Source organism: Corvus moneduloides, chromosome 9, assembly GCF_009650955.1.
Source record: "Corvus moneduloides isolate bCorMon1 chromosome 9, bCorMon1.pri, whole genome shotgun sequence".
Taxonomy (NCBI): domain Eukaryota; kingdom Metazoa; phylum Chordata; class Aves; order Passeriformes; family Corvidae; genus Corvus; species Corvus moneduloides.
This window is the reverse complement of record NC_045484.1, coordinates 28,370,355-28,395,943: the sequence shown is the minus strand read 5'-3', so window position 1 is coordinate 28,395,943 and position 25,589 is coordinate 28,370,355. Positions and strand designations below refer to the sequence as shown.

General features: G+C 48.4%; 1 protein-coding gene across 1 annotated transcript in view; it reads left to right on the top strand.

Moving 5' to 3' along the window:
• The first annotated feature begins 6,512 nt into the window (after window positions 1-6,512).
• The window catches only part of PLPP3 (phospholipid phosphatase 3), a 44,118-nt gene continuing 25,041 nt past the window's right edge, over window positions 6,513-25,589 (top strand). The window contains exon 1 of the mRNA XM_032117940.1: window positions 6,513-7,235. Within this exon, the coding sequence (XP_031973831.1) occupies window positions 7,097-7,235 (139 nt within the window). The 5' untranslated portion in view covers window positions 6,513-7,096. The remainder of the gene's footprint in view (window positions 7,236-25,589) is intronic.

Genomic DNA, 25,589 nt, shown 5'->3' with positions numbered 1-25,589 from the left:
AGGCTTTGAAGGCTGCTGGTGAGATTTTTTGTGTGTACTGTGCCCCTTGAAGGCTCGGTGCAGAACTCGGAGCCCACTGAGGGCCTGCCATCCCCTCCTGCTCAAGCGGCTGCTGCCATGGAACCACTAAATTTTGTCACCACGTGGCACAACCTTGCTCAGCCACAGCATTGCAGGGCTGTGCCTGAAAAACCTCTTTTGTCCCTGATTTGGTGCAGAGGCAGGGAAGTTTCTCCATGGCAGAACTGGGCAGTGCAGCTCCTTTACATGCCCCTGGCACTGCATGGCATGGAGGGATGACGAGGGTTACAGCAAACCCAGTCTGTGTGCTGGAGCAAATATTTGGGGACAGTCCAGCCTGGCCCTGGCAAACACATTGAAATACTTGAAGCTGGTGGACAATGACTTACCAAGATAGAGAGACTTGGGAGCAGATAAACCCAGGGACTTGTGCATTGTATACAAATACCTGGCCTGGCCCTCGCCACTCACGTGAGGCGGCCACAGGAGCGATGCTGGAGCTCTGCCCTGGTGAAACTCCGTTTTCTGTTGTATAATTGTTCAGGACAGGATGGACAGAGGGTCTCCACATGTGGGGCGATGTGCTACACTTTTTACTTGTTCTGTTTCATCTCTCAACGAGCCTCATTCTTCCTCTATTTGCTTTTTTGCTTGTGATGTCTTTCAAAAGCCTCTCCCTGCTTCCCCAGTTACACACCCAGATCCCTCTAGTACCATCCCATCAAAGCAGAGTCTTGATTCACTTTGGGAAGGCACAACCCCACGTTCAGCATCCCTTTTCCTGCTGCCCCATGGTGGGCACCACACACCTGCCCCACCAGCACCCGTGTGCATCGTCAGGGGCTTCACGCTTTGAAGGCGATGCCAAAAGCTGTGGGGTGGCCCATAAAAATGGCTTGGTTTAGACATGGAAAAAGATATTAATTTTTCTTTCACTTTTCACTTGGATGCGGAGCATTTTCAACCAGGTCATTGAGACAGTTTGCGACCAGAAATAAATCCAAGCCGAAAAAATGTCGGCGGGCCTGTTTACTTTATAAACCACAAATGTTTGTATCCTGCAACAAATACCTGGGAAGTGCCTGGACCAGACATTACAAACGTGTTAACTACCCCGAGTTAACCAGTAATCAATTCGGGGAGAAAAAGCCGAGCGTGGAGCTCTCCTCTGAGACTGCTCTTTATAACGGGGCTTTCATTTAAACCCCGGCCTCGGAGCATAATTAAACCATGGCACATTCTTGACTTTCAAACAAACTCCTGGGAGCTGGCCAGCCCTGAGCACAGACCCAGATTTTACCAGGTTGGAAATGAGGGTGATGTGCCACCACTTTCATGAGCTGTTGTTGATGGTGAAAACGCCTGCCCGGTAGAAATCGGGAATTCTACAGACAGCCCTTCAAGGCTACGCTAATAAACACATGAAAGGATTTGGGGGAAATGTATGAAAACATTGGTCTGTTGAAATCCTTTTTTTCAATGTCACCAGTTTTGGGGGGAAGGTGTATTATTCAGACCTGAAATTTTTAATAATTAGCACACATCAGTAGTAATTTAGACTGCTGATTTTTGATTTTTGCAGTCCAAGTTACTCGTTTCTCTGTCAATACTGGGCCATGACCTGCTGGGGTGCTTTGATGGAGCTGGAGTTCAGCATTCCCAAGCAAATGCTGAGGAACGGCAGTAGATGGTGCTGTTATTCTCTTTTTAGAGGACAGGGACGGCCGAGGAAAGACAGGCACAGCTGTGACTGTACACAAGGTGTTACCAGTCCCCAGTGTCCCCAAATTATAAATCACGCTCCTTCAAATCACGGCATTTCGTCTTTAGAATATCTTAAATCAAACAACGTCCTTTTTTACAGCCTCTGTGTTGATCTTTTGGATGAGATTTCAAGGTCATGTTTTCAAGCTTTTTGTTGTAATCATGTAATTCGAAATTTATTTCTTTTTTTAAAAATTTTGTAATAACGTGTATTGAAATCCTCCAATCATGTCAAGAGCCAGCAAGATTTAGGGGTACTAAATTAAATCACAGAGAAACATCAGGGTTGTGCAACTTGGCAGGGATACAGATGCTGGTTTCAAAACAGGCTGGACTTCAAGTTGTTGGCAAATTGAATATTGCTGACCCTGAGTGATTTGGGATGCCAGGAACGGGTCCGTGACCACAGAATGTCCCATCCCACGGGTCACTGAGGCACGTGCCTGAGGGCTGACCCTCCTGGCCTGCATCAGCCTGGATCCCCAACTTCCTGGACAGCATCAAATGCTGCATCAGGATGACATTTATCAGCTAATTCTTTTTAATGGCCTGAAGGTTTATGAGGCTTGCTCCTTCCCAGCCGCATTGGGGAGGGCAGAACCGGGCCCCCTTTGGATTTCATTTTTATTTGCTTTTCTCTGCAGTGACAGGCCTAACTCCAGCCTTTGTAAAAATTTAACAGGGCAGTGTTGGCTGTGCAGGTTGGACAACCTGGCGCCGGGGACGGTGTCCAGCGTGGGGACAGGGGCAGGGGACACAGCAGGTGTCCTGCCCTTAACCTCCTCCCGCCATGGGGTGGGCTGGGCAATGCCCCCACTCGCAGTCCCTCTGAGGGTGTTTCCTCCAGCAGCAGCAGCTGGTGATGCTAAAAATACCCTTGAACAGGGTAGTGGAGGTTCAGCTTTGGACTTTTCAGAAGTTTACTGGTACTTAGGCCTTGTGACTCCAGTTCAGGCCACCTGATGTGCAGCACGTAAGTGCGCTCCGATTTCCCCCTTCGGTGGGGAACAATCTCAGATAACGGATAACAATCAGCTCACTTTCTTATTTTAGGATTGCTGTAGCCATGGCCATTAGCAGCTCCAAGAAATACAATAGGCAGGGCCTGGTCCTCCCACGCTGAGTGTCCCCTCTCCAGAAGAGTTGCTGCCAAAATCCTCCCTGTGATAGAAAAGCAAAGCGGGTTCCCAAGGAAAACCTGGCTGTAGGTCTGAGGGGGAAAGGGTGGCTTGGCACTGGGCAGTGCATCGAAATGAGCATCCCACCAGGCACACTTCGGGCATCAAACTGCTCTGCAACATCATCTGTGTTTGCAGCACTTCAGGAAGAGCAGAAGAGTTGCAACCTGGAGAAGAGAAGGCTCCAGGAAACCTTAGAACCCTTAGAACCCCTTCCAGGGATCCAAGAGAGCTGGAGCGGGACTTTGGACAAGGATATGGAGTGAGAGTACAAGGGGGAATGGCTTTGAACTGACAGAGGGCAGGTTTAGATTAGGTATTAAGAAGAAATTCTTCCCTGTGAGGGTGGCGAGGCCCTGGCACAGATTGCCCACAGAACCTGTGGCTGCCCCATCCCTGGAAGTGTCCAAGGCCAGGTTGGATGGGGCTTGGTCTAGTGGGGAATGAGATGATCTTTAAGGTCCCTTCCAACCCGAATCATTCCAGGATTCTGTGATCCTCTGCACAGAGCACCAGCGCCACATCCTGCTGGGCTGAGGAGCAGCTCCAGAGGCACAGGGACGGTGCTGGCCAAGGGCAGTGCTGCTGGCCAGCTGTCTCTGCACCCCAGAGCTAATGCTGGACAGATGGAACACGTTGTGGGGGTTCACTAAAGCTGTGCCGGGCCAAGTGGATGGGATGGGGCAAGCAGGAGTGTAAGGGCAGGCTACAGGTTCACTCCCTGCTCCAACAAATAGCTGTTTTATGTTAAATAATGTGTGGGATAAACGACTTCCATGAGCCTCAGAGCAGAAAGTGGAGCCTTCTCCCTTCCCTTCTCTCTCCCCAAACCCATCCTGTGCACCTGGTGGAAACACAAGCTCTCACCGGACTCCTCGTGCCCCAAACCAGACCTTACTGTCCCACTTGAGCACATTCTTCTATGGAGAAGAAAGTAAGAAATGAAATAAAAGAACATTTTTACTGTTGTTTTTTGGTTTGTTTTGGTTTGGTTGGGTTTTGGGTTTTTTTTGGCAGATACCCTTTGGCCTGGATCATGTTGACTGGTCACAATGAGTGAGTAAGGTACGAGCAAAACCTTCTCTCAATTTTTAAGTTATTGGCATGTCATGAACAGGTTTCCACATAGTCCTGTCCCACTGATACAAAGATAAAAAGGGCAGCAACAAGTTCCTGCCCCTTTGCCCATTCTGGGAATAGCCTTAAAGAGCTGATTCTCCTAAAATGACAAGACTGAATGAATAAAACTCAATTCCTCTTTTCAAATTGTTGGGTTGTGAAATAAATATGGGAAAGAACAAGTGGTATAGCAATGTTTTATCTTCCCAGAAATTGTATCAGTGTATTCCTTGTTCTCCAGAGGTTTGGTCCAGCTGGGGTGGGAAGGTGGTGAAAATCAGTCCTCCAAAAATGCAGAGCAAAATCCACTAGTAATACAAACTCAGTGAGTCTAAATAATTTATACAAAGAAAAGCCTCAGTCCACAGTGAGAATTTCAAGTCTGACTGAAAGGAAAAGCTGAGGTCCTGAAGGACACTGTTGCATGGTGTATTCGATAATTCCATTTATGAATAAACAACTAATTGTTACCAATGTATCTCTTGCATATTATTGACAAAGGCACAGAAGCTGCTTTTTGGCACTGCTGACTCACCCATTGTCAAATGTGAACTGGGCAATTGTGGTGGCTGCTGCTCCCTTAAGAAATTGTCCAAGACTCAGATTTGTGTGCCCTGGCTTGCATCAATTAACAGCACAATCTTTTTGTTATGAAAATGCAAACATAAGTAGCCTGAGGGGTCTTGTAAATGCAAATAGAAAACCGTAATTTCAATTTCCCTGAAAGTACAAGAAAGCCTCTTTTTTTGTTGTTTTTTTTTGTTTGCTGTTACAATGATAAGTCTCAATTTTTGTTTATTTTTTTTCTCCTTGCTTTGAACGCAAAATGGAATTTAACCCAGGGAATCGGCAGATTTGGGGATGTGGGGAGGCTGGAGCCAGCTGCTGGAATCTGTGGGCTCCCCTAGGCAGGGCCAGGCTCTGAAGGGTGAGGGGAAGGTGGATGTTTGGCCCCTCAGTGGACATGAGCTGAGCTGGGCAGTGTGCCCACAGCTGGCCCCTCGGCTGGGGGAGAATTCCCACGTGAAGATTCTTTCCGCTTGCTCCAGGCATCCGAGGAGCCTAAATTAGGCACCCACACCTCTGCCACACTCAGGGGAAAGGCAGAGAGACCTTGAGATGTGTCCTCCCGGGCAGCTTGGTCCCCCAGGTGGGTGATTGACACCATTTTGGGCCAAAAGTGATGCTTTTGTACTCAGTGCCACAGGGTGATAAAGGGCAAAATAGCCTCCTGAAAACTACATTGGGAGGTGGCACCAGATTTCACATCACTGAGGCATAAACAAAGAATTGGGGGAACATCCAAGGTCTGTTTTCCCCTTTCTTTTTTACACCGCACATATAAAAGTAAAATATGGAAACACTTTCTTCCTCCCTGCCAGGCTGGGCTCAGTATGCCCAGGTATGTGTCTAAACAGATTCCTGGAAAACCTGCCCTTGCCGAGGCGCGCTCTCCAGCACTCTGGTTATGGTCTGCAGCTCCGGGAGGAGCAGCAGGGAAGGGTGGCCTTGCTGGAGGGGTCTCCCTGCCCTCCCTGCCTGGGAAACACCAGGAGTGCAGCAGGATACGTGCCAGCACACAGGTGAGAGGCTGACAAATACACGACCCAAAAATAAGAGGAGAAGTGGTTAAACACTGTCCTGAGCAGTTCCCCGGGGTAGCAGCACCACCTGCACCCCTGCTCAGAGCAGAGCATTGCCCTCCTGCCAGCTGGGCTTCCTAGGAAACCTTTCCTTTACTTCCCTGGTGATTTTTAATTAGACCAAACGAGCGATTAACCAACACAACAATCCCTCACCCAGCTCTCTCCTCACACTCATTCGATGAAGGTGGTGTTGCTGCTGCGGGAGGGCAAAGCCGCCACGGTTCAGCGATGGCACCTGGCAGGGTGGCACAGCCAAACCTCCAGCCCTGAGCCCAGGGTCGCCCCGCTGGGGTCTGCCAGGGTCTGTGGGTACCACACACATCATGTCCCCTCCCCTGTCTCAGCACACGGAACAGAGCTGGAGGGCAGGAAGTAAAAACAGGAGAAGAAAACGTTTAAATTTATTTGTTGTTGGTTTTCTGCCCCTTGCACCGTTCCCAGCTTTCGGGAGTCCTCCAGCCTTGTATCGGTTGGTTGTTTTCCTTTCCCCCTGCACTCCTGTATGAACGCTAGAGGCTCTCTCCTCTCCTCTCCTTCTGGTCTGCGAGAGAAAACTTTAGTTCCTAACTCTTTTTTTTTTTTTTTAAACTTCCCTCAGGAAAAAAATGTGGAGTTAATTATCTATGTAAAATGTCAGATGCAGGAAAGGGGCTGTGCTTACTTGGATATCCCATCCGAGGCGAAGTGACTGATTTTTTTTTTTTTCCCCTCTTCTCTTTTTTTTTTTTTTTTTTTTTTTCCTGAGGGTAGAAGGGCCTCGCGAAATAAAAGTGCAGAACCGAGCCGGTGGCTCCCAGAGCGGCCGGGGCGGGCGCGGCGGGAGCCCCCAGCGCAGCGCAGCGGAGCCCAGCGCGGAGCCCACCTGCCCCCGGGGCAGCATCGCCCCGCACCTTCTCCCGGACTGAGACCTTGATACATACATATACACACATATACAGACATAAAAATATATATATACACACTTTTTTTTTTTTTTTTATCCTTCCCCCCGGCTTTTCCTCCAGGACTTTTCCACCGCCTTTGGGACAACCCGCAAACTTCTCCCTCGCTGCCCCTTCGCTGGTTTTATTTTTTGGGGCTTGTTTTGGTTTTTGTTCTGCTACTTTGATTTTTTTTTTTTTTTCCCCTCTCTTTTTCCTCCTCTCCTTGGGAAGACCCGCCTGCCTCTCTCGCCTCCCGTGCCCCACCGGAGAGGCCGGGAGCGGCTCCGGCGGCGCGGGCAGCACCTCCCCAGCGCACGGCGTGCGAGCCCGGCGGCGCGGCGCGGCTCGGCGCGGCACGGCTCGGCTCGGCTCCGAGCGGCTCCCTGCGGCCCGGCACGGCCCGGCTCGGCTCGGCACGGCTCGTCCCGGGCGCTCGCCCCCGATAATGCAGAGCTACAAGTACGACAAGGCGATCCCGCCGGAGAGCAAGAATGGGGGCAGCCCGGCGCTCAACAACAACCCGGCCAAGAGCAGCAGCAAGAAAGCCCTGCTCATCTGCCTCGACTGCCTCTGCCTCGTCATGGGTGAGCACCGCGGGCTCCGCGCCCCTTCTCCCCGCTCCCGCACCCCCACCACTCCCCGGGAAAAACTTTTGGGAAAGTTTGGCGGCGGGCGGACAGAGCTCGGCCGTGCCCCGGCCGCGCCGCTTCCCAAACAAAAGCGGAGCGGGGCCGCCGGGAGAGCCGGGCCGGGCAGCGAGCGGGGGAGCCGGGGAGCGGCCGGGCCGGGCTGGGGAGCGCGGGGGCAGCCGGGGGTCCCCGCGGGGAGAGCCGGGCACGGCACCCCCGCACCCCGATCCGCTCATTGTCGGTGATACTCCTTTATTTGTGCCTCGCTGCCCCCGCGGCCCCGCTGCCGGAGGGTGGGGGAGCTGCCCGGGCGCTGCCGCGGTGCGCAGGGGGCACTGTGGGCTCGGGGATGCGCCCCGGGGGTGCCCCCGGCACGGGCCCCGCACCCGGCGCTGGCTCGGCGGCACCTCGGCGGCGCCGGGGCCAGCTCCAGGTGGAGGCAGCGCTCTACGGTCAGCCCGGCTCGTGTTTTGGTTAATAATGGAAAATAGCAACTCTCGCCGCTCTGGGGACTGTGTGTCGCTCTGCTGGCGGCTTTACCAGCGCTCCTCTCTTTCTCCGGTCTCGCTAAACTCCTTTAAAAGCTCGGAGCGCTCTCGCAGCCCCTGGCTGAGGTCTGGGTTTGCCTTGCCTGCTTGGCTTTTGGAGATGCGATGGCTTTTGGAGATGCTGTGGCATGGAAGGAAACTGTCAACAGCGCGTCTCAAAAAAACTTTTTGCATTCCAAAACATCAACCCTTCCATTGTGGCTGCGATGCTGAATATTTAATTGACAGACACAGGCAGGGGAAATCAACTGGCTTCCAACAAAGAGATTAATAACACAACAGCACGTGAGTTTAATACTCCAGACACCACAGTCTTTAAAACAATTGTTTCTGCTTAGAGCCTATTTTTTAAAGACTGTCAGTTTGATTTAATTTTTATGCAGTTTATTGATCATCTGGTGTGTATTACGGGGCACTAATACATTAAGAGGAGAGGCATGGTTTTCTCTTTATATTCCCACAAGAATAGGGGCCAGTGCAGAAAGCTTCATCTTTTCGGATCTGGAAAAAATAAAAATACTTGATATCCCATATATGAAACTAATATAAGTAGAAACATAACTAGCTGGACTTACTTACTTAAGCAGAAAGTAGAATTCCTAGTAAAACAGCTCCTAGGAATCAGAACTTTTAAACTTTTATTTACGCAAGTTTTCTTAACTTGAGGCATTCCTGGCATGAGTAGGTGCTATTTGAATGGGAAAAGGGTTTTGCTTCCCATTCTCTGGGCTAAGGGTCCTAAATGAAAAAGCAGTTTGGTTGACATGTGTTATTCTACTTGTGCTAGTTTGGGTAAACAGGACTTACCAAGCATCACTGGAAAGTATTGTTAGCAGGGAATAATGTGATACAGCAAAACTGTGATTGTTGCTTTGTTTCAGGTTGCTACAGGTGGAAATCGGAAAGTAAACACCAGAGTTGGCTTGTTTAGGGGTTTTTTTTGGGGTTCAATGTTTTTTTTTTTTTGCTTTTTTTTTTTTTTTTTTTTTTTTTTTTAGGGTGAGCAGCATTTAAAAGTAAAAGCATGAATGCAACAACTGAAGGAAAGTTTAGATCTGGCTGATCACTGGCAGGTGAAGAGCATGGGTGGGACATGGTGCAGGAGGTGATTATGGGGTGGAGAGCCCATGATGTGTGTTTGGGGATGGGCTTTGCAAATACACCCAGATCAGGAGTATCGGACCTGCTGGTGGATGACTGGGCATGAGTTGCTGTGAAAGCTGCCCCACTCATGGGAGACTTGGCTTGCTCTTCCCTGTGCCTTTTGCTAGGGAAGACTATGAGCTTATAGTTTCCAAGCACTTGATTCCCATTTTCTTGTAAAAAAATCCCCAAAAAACCACTTGGAAAGTGGGAAAAAGGTGCCTTAGCTGAACCCTTCCTGTAAGAGAAAGGTGGACAGGTACAAGTTGATGGATATTTACACATGCAATGAGGAAGAAAAAAAAAAAAAAGAGTCCTACATAAGATAATGAGGAGCAGAATTGAGTGAAATGACTTCTTTTGAGGTGGAGGGACCAGCAGAAATCTGCTGGGGCATGTGGGCGCATGGCCAGTGGCCTCCAGTGCCGTCAAACTGAGTTACGCCTCTTGAGCAGCTGCCCGAAGACATTCAGAGAAGCAGGGAAACAGAAGGCTTTTTCTCATTTGAGGACCACTTTAGGAACTATTAAAACTGGCCATTTGATTTGCAGAGGCCTGTGACGCTGCTCTGGCTCCTGCTGCAGGTGCTGCCATAATTCCGCCTTGAATTGGTTTTCTATGAGGGGAAAATGAAAAGAGTGAACTATGGCTGAAATGTTTTTCAGAAGTGACACACTCTCTGGGAGGCTGTAGGTGTGTACAAACCCTTTGTTTACACACAAATTTAAACAAATTACCCAGAAGACAATTATCATAAACATCTAAGAAAGCCTGAATTAGTAAAGCTGAGCTATCAGGAGCTTCCTTCAGCTTTAATTTGGTGAGAGTCGTTAGAAAGATCTACTTCTGTCTTTCATCCTTAAGTAGCACAATGGTTATCTTGATAGCAAATGCATGAGAGGAAGATTTGTATCTTCTTTTCTTGGGGAGCAGAGTCATGGAGCCATGGGCAGAAGAGCGTGGCTGGTGGAGTGGGTTGGATGAAGATCCACTGGACCAGACCCTCCGTTTCTCCTGCATTTCCAACTTGAGTGGAGTTGGCAGGGAGCTGGATGTTACTGAATGACCAGCCCACTCCTCTAATGAGTGCACTTGGCACCCCTAAATCCCTGGTTTCTTGCATGAACGAGAGGTTTGATCGCCGATGCTGTGAACTTCCCAGAAACTCCATGCCCGTGCTTAACTCAGTAAAAAAGGCAGAAAAGAACTGAGTGTGCATTTATTAAAGCAGGTCATGTAAGGGGGGAAAATAACTTTCTCCATCTGCTTCCTCCTCTTGGGAGGGCTCTGTTTAGAGCAGTGGAAGATGCTTCCTGAAATTGTTAGGGCCACAGGCGAGCTTGGCGGTGTGGAAGAGTCCCCGCTGCCCTGTCCCTGTCTCCTGATCACTGCAAATCATCTGAAAATGTGGTTGAGGGGGTCTGGGCGGGTCTGAAGTTGCCCCTGCTGAGCTGGTTGGTGTCTTCACATTGTAGAGTGGTGGGGAACTCTCTGAGCAGCAAAACAAGAGGCGTGATGGGTGGACCTCACTCCACCTTCATCTGACCATCCACAGCCCATCCCTCTGCCACGGGTTTCCTGCACCTCCTGCCTGGAGCATGGAGTTGTTATTGGGGGGAACTGGGGTGACCCTGGCTGGGGCAGATCTCAGGGGACAACTTTCCTGGTGCCATGGGGTTTTGCTGTCCTGATGCAGCACTGCAGGGAGCTGCTGCAACAGCCACCAAACCTCCTCCTGATGCAGGAGACGTGGCCAGCTGGGGAAAAGCCTCCTGCCCTGACCCTTGAGGTGGGATATTTTGGAGCCTGGCCCCCCAGATGTAGCATCTAGGGTTAAATTTACTCCTCTCAGACCTGCTTTCTTCCCTTGGCGGGGACTCCTGGTGTTCAGCAAGCCCTGAGCAGCCACCTGTGCTCTGCTGACGGATGCTAAGTCAAGCGTTTAATCTCGGAAGAGGGGAAGGCTGTGTCAGCAAGGGTGATAGGGCAGATGAGGGTCTTCAGTAGCTTGTATTTGTGCAGCTTGTGCAGGTAAAACAGCTTCCAAAAAGTCCTGCTTGTGCCATAAAATAGAAGGATTTCATCTGGCATACCTGCTTCTGAGGCTCGTGGAAATTGGGTTTATGGGAGCATATGTTTCAGGCTGGTGGGATGTAAACTGCGCATAATTTACTGCCCTTCTTCCTTTCTGCCTCTAATTTAATTTTCTCTCTTCTGTCAATCCCAGTTAATCTGTACAACAGAAGTTTTACTGCCTTGGGGAGGTTTTATGAAGCAACAGATGGATAGACCTCTTACAACCTTAATATCTCTGCAGCTTTCTCACAAATTTGGCATCTCCTGTAGCGAGCTTGATGCTAAAATGAACTTTTAAAGTAAATATTTGTGCTAGCTGGACCTTGACATGTTTATGTAAGTGGGGATATAATCTTGTAATTTGGGCTAACAGTTTAGATTATTCTTGACTTTCCTCTTCTGTGTAGAAAATTGTGTCGTCCTCCAGCTCTCAGAAGCAAAAAGGATTTGAGCTCTGCCAGGGGCCTTGTCGCTTCATCACAAAAATTGGTGCAAACAGGCCTGGGATTGTCATTTAGGTGTAAGGAGTGGGAGGAATTGGAGATGAGGGGTGAGGTTAGAGTTATGTGGGTCGTGTAAAGCTGGATGTGATGAGCTAAGCAGCTTTGCTTTGTTTGGGTTGGGGCTGTTGTTTTTTATTTTTAGGACTACCCCGCTGCGCAGCACTCACTTGTCGCGTGGGTGACATCTTTCTGTGCACCTGAAGAAGATGCTGAGCCAACCATTTCTTGTTTTCAGCAAGGGACAACAAGACCTGACTGTATCAAACCAGCTGGACAGTCCCAACCCCCGGTGTTGCCTTCTCCACGCTGTGTCTCCTCCATGTCGGGGAGGACCGAGCCCACACCACACAAGAGAAGCTGTGTGGGTGGACAGTCGTCATTGTGTTTTGAGCATCCCTAGGTGGGGTTTGGTTGTTAATGTTTATGTATCACCTCATACCTGTAGGATCTCTTCGGTGGCAGCGAGCTCCTGGCCAGGGATGGCTGCTCTGGAAGCGCTCGGGCAGAGGCAGGTTGGCAGAAGTGGCACCTTGGCATGGGATTGTTGTGCAGTTGGACTCTGCCATAACTTGGGTGTAAAGGAGCTTTTTTTGAGTCTGGAAAAGCTTCTTATTGAACCAACAGTCAGCGCCTAAAGCATGATACCCATCTGTTGTGCCTCCCTTGACAGACCGAAAGAGCCAAAGATGACTGGAAGTAAACGCGAGAGAAATATTTTGGGGGTGTTTGAAATCCACTTTTTTTGCATTTGCTTTGTGAAAACAAACAAACAAACAAAAAAGACAGCCAACCTATCAAAAAGAGATTATTAGTGACAATTATACTTGAGGTGTTAATTGCAGAACAAGGAAATGCTGTACCTATGGCAGACCGAGTCCTCAGGGGTATAAATCTGTTGGCTTTCCCGAGTTGGTGGAACCTGGCCAGCCTGAAGATGTGTCTCCAGGAAAAGCAGAATTATGTGCAACTGCTTCATGGCCAGGAGTGCTTTGAATCCTGTGTACCTGCTGCTGAGACAGGCAGGAGATGGGATCACAATTACAGCAGATGACATTTTTTAATTGTCTGTTTGTAGTGAGCACAGAAAATAATATAAACATCACTCCCAGATCAAACGGATTATTTTTATACCCTTTAAATCTCAATTTAATATGCATGCCTTTCCTAGGCTGCTTTGGTCTGACTCTCTTTGTCTGGATACAGGCTGGTGCTGTCTCTCCAGATGCGTGTGCTCCGTGTACCACCCAAAAATGGTTTGCATACCACAGCTGGGGAACCTCTGGCAAACCAGGGCCCCTCTTCAGCATGTGAGATAGGCAGGGTGTTTGTATGGCTCCATCTCTGCCTGAAATGCCTTCAAAGAGGGGGAGGCAAAGGCCCAGCTCTGCTGCGTGGCTCGCTCTGGCGGAGCAGGCTCCATCCTCCCCGTTCCTTTCATACAATGCTCCCACTTCATCCATAGTAATCCAGAAGGGACCGTTGTGGTCTCCCGGCCTGCCTGGCCTGGAACAAGGGCCTGCCTGTTGAAGGCAGCGTGGGGAAAGGCAGCAGCCTTCAAACCCTCCTATCCCAGCGTCCACGCAGCCAGCGCTGGGAACGGCAGCTTCCCTGGCATCCCAAGGGGCTGTGTCCCAGCAGGGGAAGGAAGCAGGGAAACCCCCTCCCAGGATGTGGCTTTCCACCCTGCCAGCTGGGGTTTTGATGAGGGCTGTCATATATATATATATTTTTTTTTTTTTTTTTTTTACATTTCTTCCTTTTTGTTCTGTCCTAGGGCCTTGTTCAGCTCTTCTGATAGATCAGGTTTCATATTTCAAACAAAGAAAAAAAAAAAAAGGCTCAGAAATGAGAATGATAAAACCTCAATGAAAGAGGTGAATTAAAGTAATCCAGCACTTATCCTGTAATTATAAAAGCCTGAAGTCAATTTTCTGAATGCACTTCTGTGCTTCCCGCCTTGCCAATGTGTCTGGAGGCCTGGCCCATGGCCAACCTTCCCTCTGCCTTTCCAGATACCTCAGCTGGGTGGGTTTTGCCAAAAGCTGGGAAGAGGGTGCCCTGTGTATCACATCTCTTCAAGGATCAGCACAGCCCCTTTCTCAGAAGGGCGTTTGTATCCCTTTCAAAGCCACCCCGTCTCTGTTTCACTCCCTCCCATGGCATCCACCTTGGAGGGGCACTACCTGCTCCACAATTTTAGAGCAGGTGGAAAGTTCCTTCATGTGGATCAGGTGTCTGAGCCCAGGGATGTGTTGGAGCAGCTGTTGGGAAGTTATGCTGGAGAATCCCTTCTTGCCTCTTAGCTGTACAAGGCTTAGTTGCAACAGTGGGATCGTGATCAGCAGAAGCTGCTCCTCCAGTTAGACCTGAGGAGGCAGAATGCCACGAAAACCAGGGAATTTGAAGTGTCTCCGTTTGGGTTTTGATGCAAACAGTTTGAAAGCAAGCCTTAAGCATAAGTTTGTTACCAAGAGAATGCATGAATGAGTTTGAAAATTAGCTTTGTCCTGGTGGCAGGTTTGGAAGTATTAGAAATTCCTATGGAACTCCATCCTTTGGAGTCAGTCACGTAAGTGGGCTCATTTTTCACATGTGCTGGATGTTTTGGAGATAGAGGGTTGAAAACAGACTCTGCATCAAGTCAACTTATAAGCAGAACATGTAATTTAACTCCAGAGCTTGTGATGCTCTGAAAATGCCTGTGCTCTTTGTGTTCCTGTTCCAGCCCTGGGTGTCCCTTGCCTGTAGATTGCATCCATACACGACCTTGTCTTCTTTGAGCACATGGTGCCCTCCAACAGGGCCAGGCTGCAGCTGCCAGCCCGAGCCCAAAGGGAGCTGCAGTTGGTCTGACAGTGACTCTGAGTCAATGGGGAGCGTTCATAATCCTCTGCTACTTTCCCATAGTTTTGCATCTCTTGTCCAGAAAGACATGAAAGTGTGATGATCATAGCACCAAGAAGCTTGGGAGGTGCCTCCAGGTTGTCTGATAAAACACCCCAGTGGGCATAGCCTATCATGCCCAGAAAACACAGCAAATTGAGGCTGGAGCAGCTGGCACTGCTGGGTTCGCCCAGACCTCGCCCAGAGGCGGCTGTGGCGCAGAGCTGTCCTTCACTGCTTCGGGAGCTTGCAGATGTCAGACTGCACCTCTTGCAGCCTCATCACCTTTGCTGGCCGCTGGAGCTGAGAACAGCGTGTTTCTTCCCTCCATGGCTTTAAAGAGAAGAAGTGAAAGTTACTGGTTAATGGTTTTGGGCAGCCATCCTTCCTGAAAGAAGTGAGGCTCCTTCCGAGAGCTCCCATCTCCCAGCAGTATCAGTCTGGTGTTGCACAAGGGGAGCAATGAGCTGCGGGACATCCTGCAACTGACTTTCACCTGCTTTTGCTGTAAATCACAGAAAATGACAGCCATTTCTGACCAGCCAGCAGTGCCCCTGTGTCCGAGCATGCAGGCACTGCACGCAGATACTAATTACATTGCTGTTAATTCAGCGTGTGCTCGTGCAAAGCTGAGACCTCATCACATCCTCCAAGCGGCCAGCCACTGAATTTGAAAGCCAGTGTGCCAAATGGTCTGGGCTTCCTGTCTCCTTGACACTCAGCAGGTTATTTATGACTTTTTTGGGGAGTGGTGTGATGGGCTTTCCTTTAAGCTTGGAGGAGCAGCCAGCCCAGCCCTGGTTATTGTTCCCACCCAGCTGACAGCGAAGTCTGTGCTCTGGTCTTTGTAGCAGCACAGCAACCGTGGCAACCAGTCCCACATCCCAAGCATTTTGAGGGCTTCCAAGGCTTTTCTGCAAGGCCCACCACCCTTTAAAGTGCTGGTTTCCAAAGGGAAAGTCGCAAACAGTGTGGTAAAATGCTGATAAGCAGGTCTGGTCAGTAACCACCGGGTGCATTTGTGTTCTGAGTGATGCTCAGGGAGTAATTTTGGATGGCTGGTGAGCTGATGGCAGGCAGCAAAACTCCTTTGAAGTCGATAGCTGTGAATCAGTTTGGTGTTAGCAGGTTTCTGGAGCCGCTCTTTGATCACTGATCAGATGGCCCTTGCTTTTTGGGGAGCTGCTTCTTCCTGAATTCACGTGCTGGGTCGAGGATCCCTGTGCCAGGCTGTGCTGCCCTTGGTCCTGCCCAGGCACGTCACGGGAGGTTTGTGCCTCTGGGAGTTTCTAATCTAGGGAGACAGGGAGCATGAGGGAGCAGCATCACCTCCGTGCGTGGGCAGGAGCTGGAGCCTGGCGAGGGCACGCTTTGAAGGCAGTGTTTCCAGTACAGAGGCACCCAGGTGCCCACTGGGGCTTTCAGAGCTGCTGAGGTACCTCTAATTCCTTCCCGAACTCCCCATTGGAGCTGCAAACTTCACTGCTTCTGCCAGTCCTGCCAGGCCATCACCAGCCTCCCAAAGTATCTTGGAATCAGAGCCTCAGCGACTGTGGAGGAGTCTGTGACTGCCAGGGCTTGGGCTGAAATGTGTCCCTAGGGCATATGGGCACCTGTCCTGGAGCTTCCCACCCTAATTCCTAGGAAAACTTCCCTGGGTGGCTCTGTCCTGGTGTTTCCATGTTCTGCAGAAAAAGGAAACAACCTTGGATTCACCCACTGCAGCAGGAGCTGGCGTGTCCTTTCCCAGAATAAGAGCTGGAGTTTTTCAGGTTAAGGATATAGAGGAAAAGCTGCACTAAGGCATCTGCTAGTTGATAATACATAACGAAAATGGATAATTCTCAAAGGGAAGGGCTTGGAGGGGCTTTTATCCTACTCATACTTGCCAGGCTGAGAAAAAATTCCCTTTGCTGCCTGACCACAAGGGGCTGTGCTTTCAGTAGAGAACTCAGGGGGTTTTTTGTAGTTTTTATTTTCCTTATTAACTCATAAAAATTTGCAGCATCAGTTACTATCTCCTCAAATAATTCCATTTTTTTTCCCGCGTAATCTGGTCCAGATATTTTTTCATCCAGCACTCCTGGTTTCTTGACCATCCCTGCAGCTTTAGCATGCAGCTGTCATTCTGCTGCAGCTCCCACAAAGCGGCTGAAAACCAAGGTAACAGCAACATTTTGAGTGAAGGGGATGAAATGTGGGATAGGTTCAGCGTATTTCTTTGTCATTGTTGGAGTCCTATTCAGTCTGGAACTGAATAGGAGGCTGATTAGCATGTGGAAGCATTTCTAAAGCATTGGGCTGTGAGGGTTGGGTGGTTTGGATTTTTTTTTTTTTTTTCCTTAAAGGAGAAGTTTTGTGGCATTTATTTTTCTGACTGAGCTGGTGTGAATCTTTGTCAAATGCAAAACCCTTGAAAAAGCCAGACAGCATTTTGGAGAAAGCCTGTTTTGATAAATCACCATGGGCACAAAGAAGTTTTCCAGTGTGAAAACTCTCAGATGCACTGCAGAATCTAGGCATGCAGCATGTTTGAAATTGCCAGACAAGTGGGATAGTGTTTGGGATACACCAGGATTGTGGATATAACAACAAGTACTTTGCTTTTGCTCTCACTGAAGTTTTCTGCCACAAATGTATCCACAGTCTGAAAATCCACCTGCTTAAAGCTCAGGGTTTTTCTTTCACAGGGAAAGATGTAACACTGAGTTCGATTAAAAAGCTACCTGCAAGTGAAAAACAGCTTCTTCCCCTGTGAAATTGCTTCAAGTCCTGGGCCTGAGGCTGCTTTTGGAGGCTTTTCCCTTTAGTGTCGGGTGAGGTGTCGGGCTGATATTCTCATTAACACTCCCTTGCTGCCAGATCTGCTGTGTTTTCTCTGAGGGGTGAGTTTATTGCCTTGGTGGTGTTTGTGAGTCTCAGCTGCATCATTGCTAGAGCAGAGGTCCTTCCCTGGGAGTACCGTGTCTCTGCCTTTTGTGGGAACGCAGGATTTTGGGGCGTTTGCAAGTTCCAAGAGAGACAGGAGACCCCATTGCCTGTCAGGAGCTGTATGGAAGTACCACACTTGTGCCCTGAGCTTGCAGACAGAGTGGGCAGTGCAAGAAAATGCATTTTATTTCTGTGTGCAGTGAGTGGTGGACTTGAGGTCCACCTTGAGGGCCTCAGTGAGTGATGGCCTTGGGGCTGCGTGGAAAGCTCACGGCAGTGCTTGGAGTCAGACCCTCTTGGTGATGTGTGCATGGTCCAGACCTTGTGCCTGGGTTCCTTTGATGCCTTGTCTGGTTTCCTTTCAATTATTCCAGGTTAAGAAAGACAAAATGGTCTCACTGATGTGCCTTAATGTCACACAATGGAATGGTTTGGGTGGGAAGAGACCTTAAAGCTTGTCTTGTCCCACCCCCTGCCATGGGCAGGGACACTTTCCATCAGCATCCCAGGTTGTTCCAAGCCCCATCCAACCTGGCCTTGAACACTTCCAGGGATGGGGTATCCACAGCTTCTGTGGGCACCCTGTGCCAGGGCCTCCCCACCCTCTGTGTAATGCCAGCTATTGAAGGCTGATTAAAGCCATTTTTTAATTAAGGAGAACTCAGCTTCTCCGTTCACAATTCATGATTAAAGGATCTTTTGAAGTAATTCTGCAATACTTTCTTGTTCCCTGCCTTTCTCTCCTTTATCGTGGAGAAAGTTCCTCGCGCTGAGCGTGCCCCAGCTCCGCGGGCTGAGCGCTATTACGGGACCGCAAACCTGCTGGCAGATCTGGCTGCTGCCAAAGGCATCCCAACATTAAAAAGCCATGCAGAGGGGTGGAAGGGAGTTCAATCTCAGGATACGCTGATTTGGAAAGGGAATCCAAACAAAGAGGCTTTTCAGCAGAGGCTGAGGCTTGGCTTCTCTCAAGGGCAGTTTGGGCTTGGGGAAGCATCCGGGAGGCGGCGAGCGGAGCAGGAGTACATGAGCTGGATGCCGCGTGGTGTAAGGTTTCCCAGCACAGCCCGGTTTTGTGTTACAGGCTGGGGAACTGGCTGTAAGCTCTCCTCTCCTCTCTTTTACTTTTTTTTTTTTTCACCCCCCCCCCCTTTTTTTTTATTTCTGTTGGAAACAAAGAAGAGGTTTAGGCTTTTTTTTTTTTTTTTTTTTTTAATAAAGTCTCCCATCCCCTGCAGGTTTGGCGGTGCCTCTCCCTGTTGATGCTGGAGGGGGACCCGTTGACCTGGAGAAACCCTTTTCAGGGTCCCACGCCGGCCTCACAGGGATGTTTTATTTTGCTCAGAAAGCTCAGCCCTCTCGGGGGCTCACCGAGGGCACTCTGGCAGGAGCTGGCGTTCCTGAGGGGACAGGCACCTCGTAAAGAAGTTCTGGCTCAGATAAGAAGTGAAATGAGGTGGATGCTGGGGCACCTTCTTCCCAGCAGGAGGGATGCACAGTGAGTGGGGTGTGTGTCTGCCAGGCTCCCTGTTCCCATGGCAGCCCTGTGCCTCGCTGTGACACCTCTGGTGCCACCGCGTTCCCGTGAGGTGCCAGGAAGAGCTGAGCAGGGAGGAGGTGCTGCCAACCATCCCAACCAACCAGTTGGGGTTTTTTATAGGCACCAGATGGTTTTAATAGAGGAAAGCTGAACTTCTTATGACCCTTCCCCACAGACGTTGTTTGTTGTTTTGTAATTGTGGCCAGGACAAAACCCTGTTCCAGAACCTGCAGTGAATCGAGAGCTTGGTGCCTTCTTCTCCCATCCCATCATAAAGCCCCCACTGCCCCCATGCTCCTCTGCCTGCCCTGGCTGCAAATGATCTGTAGGAAGCTGCTGGGCATGGAAAACTTGAGGCTTTCCACTGATCCCTGGCTAAAGAGATTAGCAAGAGTACAAGCTGGAAGAAATCGAAACATCTAAAAGCAAAGCACAAGGAAGCAATAAAATGTCAGGCCATGTTTTCCCTGCTGGTTGATTAAAAATTCTCCTGATAAGCAGGAAAGCTTTCATGGCTGGACAAGACCTGTATCGTGTCAAATGCAGTGAAAGGTTTATTAGAGAAGGATAAAGCCGTGCGAGCGTTGGGCTGTACTTGCAGCCCTCCTGGAATTGTCACCCCCCCAGGGCTGAGGAGCAGTGTTTTTTGGGAAAGAGAAAGTCAAGCAGAAGGAAATGAGGCCTGGCTCTCCATGCTCCCCACGGGGAAACCATCAGCAGTGGCAAACCAGTGAGCTTGGAGACCTTTGTGCAGTTGGTGCCAAGATGCTCCGCTGGGCCCATGGTTTCCCTCTAGCCTGAGAAATCTTCTTGGGATCAAACACAGGACAGGAATGACAAAACAGGAAAACAAAAGGCTCACTTCCATGCTGTTGTGTTTGACTTCCCAAGGTTTTAATTGCCAAGGGCTGCACTGGGAGCCAGCTGGCTGCAAAGGGATGCAGATCTCTCCAGTAAGAGAGGCAAAGGGATGCAGATTTCAAGCAAGAAGAGAAAGGCTCTTTTTTTTTGTGGGTTTTTTTTTTAATCTTTTGTTAGAGAAACTAACAACTGTTACGTTTTCCTGCAGGAGATGCAGTCTCATGTACATTTCCCCTCCAAAAAATAAATTATCAGTTTTAGTTACCTGTTTCTTCAGCTCCCCCAGCTGCTGTTAAAGCTTCTGCTGTTATTGTTTTGCTACCTGTAGGAGTAAGAAGGTGCAAGAAACAGGAAAGGGGAGTATGGAGCGCAAATGGTACCTCAATTTTAGAATTTTTCTCCTTGGAGCAGAAAACCTCTGCTTTTTACAAAGGGAAGACACTGTAGGGGATTTAACTTGCAAGCCCTTGGCCCGTGCTGCAAGAGATGTGCATTTCCCTGCACATGTGGTACACAGTGTCAGCAGGATCAGGCGCACCAGTGTGTGGCCCTGGGAACAGGCTGGACAATCGCAATTTTACTGCCAAAACCTTGTTTTTGTATGATATTTCGAAAAGAGGAAAAAAAGACCAGCTAAAAAAAAAATACAATAATAATAATAATAATAATAATAATAATAATAAAGCATGGGATACTTGGCACGCCGGGTGTATAAATCTCGACATTAGCTACCTGTGAATCATCCAGCAGCACGTTAATTGGTACCCCTCAGTAGATGAGGATTTGGCACCAGGTCTGCATGTAATTACAAGCCACACACAGAAGGACACAGGCAGCTAATGAACTCCTGCCAAACTCCAGCTCCGCTTCTGCGGCTTTTGAAGTCCGCTGGTCTTTCAGCGTTTTGTATGGTAAGCACTGAAAGGCATCAAATCACTCCTTTGACAGTGTTTAGAAAGGGTTGGTTTGTTGAATAACCCAGTCCCTCCAAAGTCCCAAATCTGAGAACTGGAGCATCTATAGGCTCCTTTCTCAACAGAGCAGTAAATAGGCTGGAAATAGAGGACACCCCTGAGGAGCTGCTGAGCTCCTGCCTCGCTGACAGGAGCCAGAGGGCTCCGGTTGCCACGATGGGCTGCAAGAAAAGAAACTATTTCCACTTAAAAAATACTTCAAAACAATCCCACCATTGGGATGCTTTTTTTCCCAACCCTCAGTGTTTCAAACTGAGGCTGTGTACAGCATCTCTCATGGGTTTGCAGTCACTCTGGTGTTCTGAGCAAGGTGGTAAAAGGTTCTGGAGGGTTTCTGCCCTGTTGGGAGGGCAGGTCTTCATGGTGCTGGGTTTGGAAGGTCGTGGTGCTTTTACGTGGATGCTTTGTTGCTGGGATGGGATTTGAGCCTGAGCCCTTCTTTTCTGAGGTGACAAAGGGAGTAGTTGTTGAGATGAAAACAATTGCCATGAAAACCTGTGATTTTCAGGCAAACATACCAGGCGGGTTTCATGGCACTACCATGGTGAGCAGGAATAATGCAGCTTGGCACGAAGCCGTTCCAAAAAAAAAAAAGGGGGGGAGGAGAGGAAACAGAAGAGCCTTTGTCAAAATTAACTGCAATAAAGAAAAAGGGACTCCTGTTCCCTTGGGCTTCTTTAACTTTTTTTCCTCAATTTATTCACACGTTCCTTGACAGCAGGGCACAGCATTGTTTTAGGAGGCTGGAAATGGAAATTGAGAGTTCTCCATTTTTGGTTTTAAAAGGCACGGTGTGTGTTGTGTCCCTCGAGTCAGTGTGAATAGAGCCTTGGCCCTTGCCTGTGCCATTCGGATGTGGCCCAGTTCATCCTGTCCCTTAAAGAAACAGGGTTATGAGATGTCACCTGGCTGCAAAGCACAGCCATAATGGGGAGGTTTGGGCTGTGCATGGGAAAGGGGCTGGGGTGACAATGTGGCTGTGCCCACCCCGGATGGCCCTGGGCTTGCAGAACAGGGTGGTGAAGTTTTCAGTGTTACTCTTACACCGGATTTGCAGAATTTTCAGTTTTTTAGAGGGATAAAAGCATCCAGAAGTCCGAGATGGTGTGTGGCATGGAAGCATGCTGTCCCAAAAAAATCTGTTTGGCTTTCAGGGGCACAAATAATTCAAAAGATCTCGTCCAGGGGCAGATGGACCAGGGTAAGTCCTTGTGAGCAGCATGAGGTGGCCACTTCTGTTGCTGCAGGTGATGTCTTCCCTCCAAAACACCCCATTCCCAACTGCTTTCCACCAAAGTACCTCAAACTTCTCTGGGCAACAAGGTGTCAGCATGGCCATGGCAGCCGTTGTCATACCTCCTCCTTCCCCTGCAAAGTCTCCTTTTCCTGTTATACAAAGCTGTTTTAATTAGGAGCATGATTTTTATTTTTTTTTTCAATATTACCCAGGTACCAGCACAATCTCAGTTATACCATGTATTGCATCATGTATACATTAGGATGCCGCTCTGTGCAGGCAAAATACAGAGGAGCAAGAAGAATGGTAGTAGTACACTTTTTTAACCTGTTGATAAATAGGCAAAGCCTTACTGAACTCCGCTGTGGGGACCACCAAGATCAACCCCCATCACTTTAAGGGCCTTTGGATCACTTCCACCCACGTCTCTCTGCCTTTCAGTGCTCTGGGCCGTGCTTTATGTCCTGGAAACTCTACCAAATCGCGACTACCGAGGGGGAAAAGCTTCATTTCCAGTTAATCAAGGGAGTTGTGTAATACCATTTTCTCCTGGGGAACTTCCAGAAAAAAGAAAGGAGGAGAGGAAGGGGAGGGAGAAGGGGGGTATTACATAAAGCAAGTATATTAAGAGGAAATAAATTATGAATTAAAAGTGATTAGTGAACTTTTAAGGAAGAGGTCAGAAGTGCTTTTTGGAATACAAACTTTTTAAGCTTCCAGTGCTTGTATTGGGTTACAGAGTTATAACCCAGCCTTATTTGTGCAGGTGGCTGCTGCTTCAAATCCAAAGAAGGATTTTGCATTTACAATAGGTACATTGACAGAACTGGGTCAAAAAGCTACTGGTGGCAGGCTCAGGGCTATGGCCACGGGCTCTGCTGCCTCCTGCATAGGGGCAGTTGCTCCCAAAAACGTGCTTTATTACAGTGGCAGTGCCTGACCATGGTGCTGAGGAAGATGTTTGGGAAGTTCAGTGATGAAGTTTGATGAATTTTTATTTAAGAGACCTAATGTTGACCAGGTTAACTGGCTTCATTTTTCCTTCATATTCTTTGTGTCTTTACTGATTTAAAAGTAGTATTATTTTGTTGGCTGCATTAGACTGGCTACAGTTTTATATTTCCACCTGTTCTTGTTATGGTTTGGGATGGCCATGCAAAGAGAAGAAACCAGGGCTTGTATGCTGGGGTCATTGGGGGCACAAAGCTGAGATAAGGAATTTTTGCTTGCTATTTTATGTATTAAAACAGCACCTACAGCTCACAAAATTTTCCTCTTGAATAGAGGTGATGAAGTGGTTGGATGGGGCCCTGAGCAACCTGATCTAGTGGGTGACATCCCTGCCCATGAGTTGCAACTAGGTGATCTTTAAGATTCCTTCCAACCCAATCCTTTCTCTCATTCTATGATTCTATGTGAGTAGAACAGAGTTGTTATTACGTGGGGAAATATTTGGGTTCACCCAGCCAGTGGGATGACGGGGACAGAGGAGAGCAACTGGTCTGCTCACCCTTCCATCAGTTTGGCCGAAATCTCTCAGATTCCCTCCAAAAGAAACAGGGTGTTGAGTGTTGCTGGGGCTGGGCAGTGGTCTGGGCAGTGGCCTGAGCCCTTCCTCAAAGGCAGAGCGCAGAGGAGTGGTGGTGAGAGGCTCGTTCCAAACCCTGCTGATGGGCAGAGCAAACCCTGCTCGCTCCATCTGTAATTGGAAACATAACAGTCACCACAGCATGTTTTTCACACGAGCTGTTTGCCTTCACCATTGCAGAGTTCAGAGGCACATCTTTTTTTTTTTTTTTTTTTTTTTTTTTTTTTTTTTTTTTTTTTTAATTTTTCCCGTCTCTTCGAGCTGGGTCATCCTAGGTCAGGTTTGTCGTATCTGTGAGACTTCCAAAGCACATGGATGTGCAGAGGTGCCTCAAAAGGTGTTGACACTTCGGGGTTTTCATGGGTGTTGCATTTTATCCCTTGCTGTTGACAATGTGAAATGATGACTTTGTTTCCACCAAGTTTGGCTGGAGCTGGCTCTGGATTCCTGTTGGTAACTCTGTTATATTCACCCTTTCCAAATTTGCTGTTTCCATCATGTTTGGCTGGAGCTGGCTCTGGATTCCTGTTGGTAATGTCTTTTATATTCACCCTCTCCAAATTTGCTGGTTGGCCAGTCTGGTTTAAATCTCTTCTACCCCACAAATGCAGAATTTTATATTGACCTGCATATTGTGGCTTGGATAAGACCTTTCGTTCTTATTAGGTATTAAAAGTGTACATGCACTTTATATTAAAGGTTTTTCAATGTATCAGCTCACGCCAAACTCCCATGAGGAAGAACTTAATGTTCTTTGTAGAATTCCCTTCTCTTTCTCCCTTTGTATGTGGTCCTTACTTTTGAAAATAGGTAACAGATACTCACTAAAAGCACTTTTTCTCCCAGAAGAAAACAGTGGCAGTATTCCTGTCCATCTGGAGCTCTTGGAGCATGAGGCTGGCACGTTGTGCTCCAGCCACATGAGGAAGTGTTTCTACTCTTGGTTTCAAATCCAGAGGAATTTACAGTGCAAGAGGATAATTTGGCATTTGTCTTAAAGTATCTGTGACCAAGAACCTTTTTATAATAATATTCTCCCAGGATGGCTGAGTCAGTCAATATGCTCCAGGTTGCACAGGGGAGTATTAACCACAAAGGATGAGTATCATGGAATCCTAGAATGATTTGGGTTGGAAGGGACCTTAAATCTTGTGGTGTTCCAACCCCGCTGGCGTGGACAGGGACACCTTCCACTAGACCAGGTTGCTCAAAAGCCCATCCAGCCTGGCCTTGGACACTTCCAGGGATGGGTTTGGGCAGCAGGCAGAGATACCTGTCATTTCCGACACCACCTTTGGTTCCTTTTACAGGCACTTCTCAAATACCTCTGCAGCTTGGGGTCACCAAAGTTATGGGGTTGTCTATATAGAAAATAAATATTTTTGGCTTCCTTCTTGTTTGCTGTTGCACTCGCAGGCATGAGAAGGCATTTAACCCAGTGTTCCTGATTAACCAGTTCCTACTGAAAACAAAGAGAATCCTAAAAAAGTAAGAACCCAGAGAGTATCATCATTTAGGTTAAAATGAACCTGTGTCTGCCCACTAGGAAGTCTTTTGGACTCCGTAGCATCTGGTGGGCCTAAAATGGTGAGGTTTGCTTTGAAGTTCCTATGATTTGGCTGAAAAATAATACTAATAAAGTGGACAAAATTGTCACTCTCTTCACAGGAAGGACACAAGACAGATTAACGTAGATAGGGCAAATCTTCATGGGAGTTACATGAATGAACCTACAGCAAAAAGAAAATTAACTAATTTTTTTTCTTTTTTTTTTTTTTGTGGAAATCAACCCATCATGTCCTAGAACTTTTCCAAACAGGTCAACTCAGAGAAATGCAATATATACTGATCCTTGTTTATCGGTTCTTTAGTGCTCTGAAGCAGGTACCTGTTTTACCGTAAAGTCTAGGGTTTGTTTGTGTGGAGAATTTTCTCTCCTCATGTGTCTGTGTAGCTGAGAGTAATGGAACTGTAACAGAGTTGAATGGGAATCTGTTTTGCAAACAAAGATATTAGATGTGTTTC